A 6,773-nucleotide genomic window follows, 5' to 3' on the forward strand; every position below is an offset into this window, starting at 1 on the left:
TGATGCGACACTGCACCACCTGCCCTCATGAGTTTTCTAGATTTTTTTGGTCGTGAATTGTAGCGCAGGGAAAGTGATTTGCAGGGGTGACCACCTCCATGGCGGAAACCCAACCAGGCCGTGCTCTGCTTCTTCCTCACGCCAATCCAAAATTGGAAAGTTCCAATCCGAATTTCCGTCGTAAACGCGTAAGGACACCGATCTGCTTCGGATTCGAAGGGCATTATAAGCGCCCTCCCTCACCAGAGCTCGCCACTCGCTAGACCAGAGCTCGCCTCCGACGCCGCCATGGCCGGGCAAATTGCGCTCCGCCGCTGGAAACCGTTCTTGGCGGCTTTCGACCACGTCGACGCCGCTATCGAGGCCGCCGACCTGGCGCTCTCCCGCGACGAGTTCCGGTGCGTGAGGGGGCAGATCGTGGAGCTGCTCTGCGACGCCTCGGACGACGGCAAGGCGGAGGAGCTCTGCCTCGTGCTCGACGACGCGATGGCCCTATCGCTTGTCACGCTGCAGTCGGTGCCCACAGAGGTGGTGCCGAGGATCCTGGCGTCGTCCGCCGACCTCGCCCAGGCCGTTGGCGCGCTGAGGGGCCACGAGTCGGAGCGAGTCCGCGGGCTCGCCCGCGACGTCGTCCGCGGCTGGAGGGCGTCCGTGGAGGACTACATCGTCAGGGTCAACGCAGCCATGGAGAAGCTGGATGCTCTGTCGCAGCTTCTGCCATCCGAGAGCACGGCGTTCCACTTATCCGACGGCCGCAGCGACAACGTGCCCTCGAATCATGACGCTAAGACGAAGAACCAAGCTAAGATCCAGGAGAGCCAGCCGTGTCGTCCCAGGAAGACGGCTCCCGTCGTCGTCGGCCCTGGTCGTGTGAAGGCGGCAGAGGCCTCTGATCTTTTGCCGAAGAAGACGATACCGGTTGTTGGCAGCCATGGCGTGAGGACGGAGAACACGAAAGCTTCAACCAAGATTCCAGTGTCGCCACCCAAGAAGAAGCCGCCTTTCCTTGGCCGCACCGCCGGCGACGACCGTGTGATGCGTTCCAGTCCCGAGGACAAGATGGAGGCTACGAAGCGCAAGCTCCGTGAGGGCTACCAAGATGTGGAAGACGCGAAGCGGCAACGCAAGATACAAGTCATTCAGGCGCCGAAGATGCTCGAGCAGAAGCAGAGGAAGATGCACCCCATCATGCGGGAGCGGAGCCGAGCGAGATGCGCGAGCTCGACGGCCGTGAGGCGTTCTTTGATCTCGTCGTTTCAGAGGGTTTAGAGCTCTATAGGGGCTTAGAATTCATTCTCCATTGGTCCATCGAAGCTAGGATCAAACCTCCGTGTAATGTAGCACATGCAATGTGATCATCAATACACTGCAGCAAAGAGCTGACATTGTTCTGTTTTGTGTGTTACTAAATTGTTAACTATGTGCTTTCTCCATGGCAGAGTTGTTCCTAGGATTTTTGCAACGCTGTTTGAGTGTAGATCGCCTAACCTCGGCCACCAGTAGCGACCACCACCGCATTCAGCTTCGCATCAGCGCTCGAATGGCTGAATCCCGAACTCCTGATGGATCCATGCTCTCCAGAAGGTTGCAATCGAGACGAGAGCCACGGCTGCTTGATCTCTGTTATCTGAGCTGCGCAATTTAGTCGATCTTCAGAAGGTTGCAATCGGTAATTATGAAAAACAAACACCACAAATCAATCTGCATGCACACGACAACCTCGGAGTCGGACCACCACGCCTGTAATGGCAACAATTAGCATAAGCACGCACTCCACAACTCGCATAAATCTCTCGCTTATTGTCGATAACAATACAATAACAACGTACATGCACTCGACGTCCAGAACAACGTTCGTTCCACGCGTGCGCGCTCCAGGCTGCCATGAGCTTGAATTCCTCGGTGCTGATGGCGCCGTCGCGGCGTCGCCGTCCATGCACTCGAAGATCGCCACGCAGTACTCGACGGTGGAGGCGCTCATGACGCTGAGTGCCCTGGCGAGCTCGCCCGCGCCCAGTGCGTCGCGGGGCCCCGCCGCGGTCTCGAGCGCGGGCACGGCGGACTGCAGCAGTGTTATGCACGCAAGAACTGTATATTTCTTTGTTCAAGCATGCATGCCTGTCAGTATGTAGCAGCACTGTCTTGTTAATTCGCCGGTTCTGTTTGTGTAAATATTTCTTGCTCTTAAGCCAAAGATCCTGTTCTAGTTGCATCACCTTGGATAGTTGGCTTGGATTCCATTTCCAGTGAAAAATATACCAATGCAGTGATTGACTGCAGAGTTTCAGAGCCCATCTGTCATCAATTTCAGAACCACGTAATCCTTTAATTTATGCCATTATCACTTCAAATATTGGTTGATGCAATAGCCAGTACACCTCGACCAGTCGAGCCTCGAAGCAGGCGTAGCTCCAGCAGGGCGCTGCCGCCGCTGCGGCTACTTCGACCACCTGAGGCTCCGGCAGTCCGGCAGCGTGTTGGTCAGCCAGCGGACTGTCACGAACCTCGTCGTGCAGGAGACGATCGATGGAAGAATCGAACAATCACAGAGAATACGAGAGAGAGAGAGAGAGAGAGAGAGTTCCGGGCGCCTGAAGACACCGGCCCTGTCGTTCTTCAGAGTTCTGTTCAGAGTCCAAGTTCAATCCGATTACAGCAGCGTGATTCCTCTTTACTTCTCTACACACACCCGTAGGGGGCCACTCACACACACACGCGTGCGTTCCACACCACGCCAACCTGGCTTCCCACGATGATGCTGCATCCTCAACCCTGCCTCTGTTGAGCCTCCTCTGTGTTGTTGTCTTGCCGGGTGATGAACAGTTCATCATATTCCCTTCTCCTTCAAAACCAACTTGACCCCAAGCAGGGAATGCAGGAAAGCGGTGCCGCATTGTGTGAAGATCTTCCCAATTAGCCAAGTTCCTATCCAAACCCAGCTAATTCACCAGCACTCAAGGAACGGTGGTCTTACCTCTTTTGATTAACTTGCGGTCCAGAACTTTGTCAGGTTGTTGAGCTGCTTACAAAGCAGACTTGGCTTAAACTTGGAAGCCACAATCGATATACCACTGGGCTAATCCTTTCCTCCACATGAAATGGTCCACAATAGCAAAAAGATAGCTTATGATTGGGGTGATGAGCAATGGAAGACTGAATTTACGGTTGGAGTTTGAGGAACACTTGATCACCAACTTGGAATTCGTGCTCAGTACGATGTTTGTCAGCTTGTTGCTTCATCCTAAGCTGAGCGCGGTCCAAATGAAGATGAAGTAATTGATGCATCGCCTCCCGTTCCTTCATCCATGTCGTCATATCAATCACTGTGCATTCACCCAATTGCAATACTCCGAAGTCGCGAGGTTTATGACCGTAGATAACCTCAAATGATGTAGTACCGAGAGAAGAGTGGTATGAGGTGGTGTACCAATACTCGGCCAATGAGAGCAAATGGAACCAATTTTTTGGACAGAAGTGTACCGCGCACCGGAGATAGGTCTCGAGGCATTGCTTGACATGTTTCATTTGCCCATCCGTTTGCAGGTGGTAGGATGAATTGAGACAAAGCTCGGTGTGGGATAGTTGGAACAATTCTTGCCAAAGGGTGCTGGTGAAGATGTGGTCACGATCTGAAACAATGGCTTGCGACAGACCGTGCAGTTTGAAGACGTTGTTCATGTAGAGTTTTGCCACCTGCAAAGCCACAAATGGATGTTTGAGTGGTAAGAAATGTGCATACTTATTGAATTTGTCCACCACCACAAGGATCATATCATGATTTTCTGAGTTGGGAAGTCCCTCGATAAAGTCCAGAGTCACTATGTTCCAGGCTTGATCAGGGAGGGATGTTGAGTGGCTAAAGTAACCCCGGCGACGCGATGCACTCGATCTTGGCTTGTTGGCAAATTCCACAAGACTACACATACTCCTTGATCATCCTCTTCATGTGAGTCCACGCAAAGAGGCGCTTGATCCTATGGTGGGCGGCGAAAAACCCAGAGTGTCTTCCCAGAGCGCTATCATGGAGTACTGAAACAATGTGTTTCTGTATGTCGTTATTGATGCCAATCCAGATGCGTCCCTCGAAGCGCAGGATCCCTTCATTGAGTGCAAAATCAGGATAGGAGCCCCATGGTAGTGAGAGTTCTGTACGAATCTGTTGCATGAATGGATCTTCATTGTAGCTACCAACAACAACTTTGAGACATGCCGAATGGCAAATAGTGATTGTTGTCAGTTCTTTAGAAGAAGGTTGTCGAGAGAGAGCGTCAGCAACCTTATTGAATTGCCCCTGTTTATACTTTATTTGGAAATTCAATCCCATCAACTTAGTCAAAGCACGTTGTTGAATTGGAGTATGCACCTGTTGTTCCATAAAATGGATTAGACTGCGGTGATCTGTCTGAATTGTAAATTCAGCGTGTTGGAGATATGTGCACTGGTGATCAATATAGCTAGGATCACGTTAGGCATTCCTTCTCATATATTGCTAGGCCTTGATTTCATGCGCGCAAAGCTCTGTTGAGAACTGTGATTGGATGGCCATCTTGCATTAACACCACACCGATCCCTCGATCGCATGCATCAGTCTCGACCACAAAGCGTTTGGAGAAATTGGGAAGCATCAACACATGTGTGTTCGACAACTGGTGTTTCAACTCCTGAAAAGCTTGATCTGTCACCCACATAAATATCATGTTCTTTTTGAGTAGTCGATGAGTGGTTTACTGATCCAACCAAAATCCTTCATAAATTTTCGGTAGTATCTGGCAAGCCCCATAAAACTGTGAAGTTCTTTGGCTGTAGAGGGAACTGGCCAACTTTGGATATCCTTGATATTATCTTCTGGAGTAACCCCTTCCTTGGATATTTTGTGACCCAAGTAAGAGATAGTCTGTTGTGTGAAAGAACATTTAGTTAGCTTGACTTTCTATCCATGATCCCGTAAGATCTTGAACACTTTCTCCAACAATATCATATGTTCCTCCAAAGTGAGATTGTATATTAGAATGTCGTTGATAAAAATCAAAACACCCTTCCAATGCATTTCCCCTAGAATCTCATTCATCATGTTTAGGAAAGTTACAGACGCTTTGCAGAGACCGTATGTCATCACTCGTAATTCGAAGTGGCCATTATGTGTCTGAAAAGCCGTTTTAGCCTCATCGTCCTCACACGACCTGAACTTATGGTAATCCACGCGGAGGTCCAACTTAGAGAACCATGATGCCCCTGATAGTTCGTCCAATAACTCTTTAATTATTGGCAAGGGGTACATGCTTTTCACTGTAATGGTGTTCAGATGACAGAAGTTGATGCAAAATCACCATGTCCCTTCTTTCATTTGACTAGTAGAATGGGTGAAGAAAAGGAACTTGTACTTCAGTAGTTGTTGCAGATGCAAAGATGGCAATGACTTGCAAGTGTCAAGCTTTGGTACTATTCCGTGTAAAGTCACCATTCTCCCCTTGTGCTAGAACAACATCATCTTCTTATTCAACCGATGTACAATTGGGCTATGATATTCAAGCCAATCCATCTCGAGGATGATATCGTAACACCCTAATGGAAGAACCCTCAGCTCTGTACTGAATGATTATCCATGTACCCATCACTCGCACTAAGGCAACATCTCATTGCAATACATGTAAACCCAATCGGCTATCTTGACTCTCATCTCTGGAATTGAGGTAGGTTTTCTGCTGAGTTTGTTTGCGGCAGATGAGTTGATGAAATTGTGCGAGCTTCCTGAATCCACTAGAATGAGTACCTCATGATCATCAACCATTCCAAGCAGACGAACAGTGTGAGCTCCATCAGTCCCTAAAATGGCTACCTTCGATATTGACATCAGATTGTCCTCCTCTGAATCTTCCCCTCGATTGATCAGTTAAATACCATTACCGTCTTGCAACATCTCTAAGAGTTCTTCAACCACATGGAGTTATACCATGGAGGCACAACAATATTGTGGATTCTACTTCTCCCCACATTTGAAACACAAGCCACGCGCTCGGCGGTAGGCTCACAGAGCGGACAACTTGTCTTTAGCTGGTCATCGGTCTAGAGCTCGAGCATTTTCAATGCATCTTCGATCGCTAACTGATCCATCTCCACTTCCTTGAGTTAGTGGCACTATCATGGAGGGCGCCCGAGCATTTCCTCAAACACTTGTAGCACTCTCTCTAGTACCACTTTGAGGCCACGATGGCACGCCCACCCGTTCCTGCAAGGAGGCCAGTGTGTATGTAGTATCCAAGTTCCACGGGCAATGCAAAACAATCATAGATCGAATGTAGTCTTAGAGCCCATCCACAAATCTGGTGGTGATGAACACCAAATCAAACGTTGGATTATGCACCAGGATTGAATGCATGATTGTCTCAAATTTGGCCATGTGATTAACCATGTCAATGGGGTGACCGCCCACGCCGTGCAGCAGGAGGCCTGCCGGCCACCGACCCTTCCCACCCGCTGCAAATGGACCAGATCGACACCGTCATAGCTTCACCCTCCTCACCGTTGAGCTCCGACGACGACGATGCAAGGTGAGAAGCGAGCTCCCCCCTCTCCGATCCTCCTCCTTCCTTTGTATTCAAGTTTGAGTCATCTTGTTGCGCCGTTGTGTAACTAACCAATGTCCAGCGGTTCACGTGAAGGGACACTGGCACGGACCAACCACCACATGCTCCAATCGACGTGGCACTCGACGCCGCGACCGCGGTCGTACCCCTCGATGCGCAAGGTGCTGCACCTGCACTTGTCATCATCAT

The 6,773-nt window shown here is 50.0% G+C and overlaps 1 protein-coding gene across 1 annotated transcript; it reads left to right on the forward strand.

The window, feature by feature from the left end:
* The first annotated feature begins 288 nt into the window (after nt 1-288).
* Nucleotides 289-1,269, forward strand: LOC133931101 (probable mediator of RNA polymerase II transcription subunit 26a). The gene has a single exon (XM_062377919.1). It carries the CDS (start codon nt 289-291, stop codon nt 1,267-1,269), a length of 981 nt encoding a protein of 326 aa, XP_062233903.1.
* Nucleotides 1,270-6,773: the final 5,504 nt, after the last annotated feature.

This window comes from Phragmites australis, chromosome 10 (genome assembly GCF_958298935.1).
Source record: "Phragmites australis chromosome 10, lpPhrAust1.1, whole genome shotgun sequence".
Lineage (NCBI taxonomy): Eukaryota > Viridiplantae > Streptophyta > Magnoliopsida > Poales > Poaceae > Phragmites > Phragmites australis.

Excerpts from the sequence above, each read along its gene's own strand:
- LOC133931101 (XM_062377919.1), top strand. The coding sequence starts at position 289 with ATGGCCGGGCAAATTGCGCTCCGCCGCTGGAAACCGTTCTTGGCGGCT.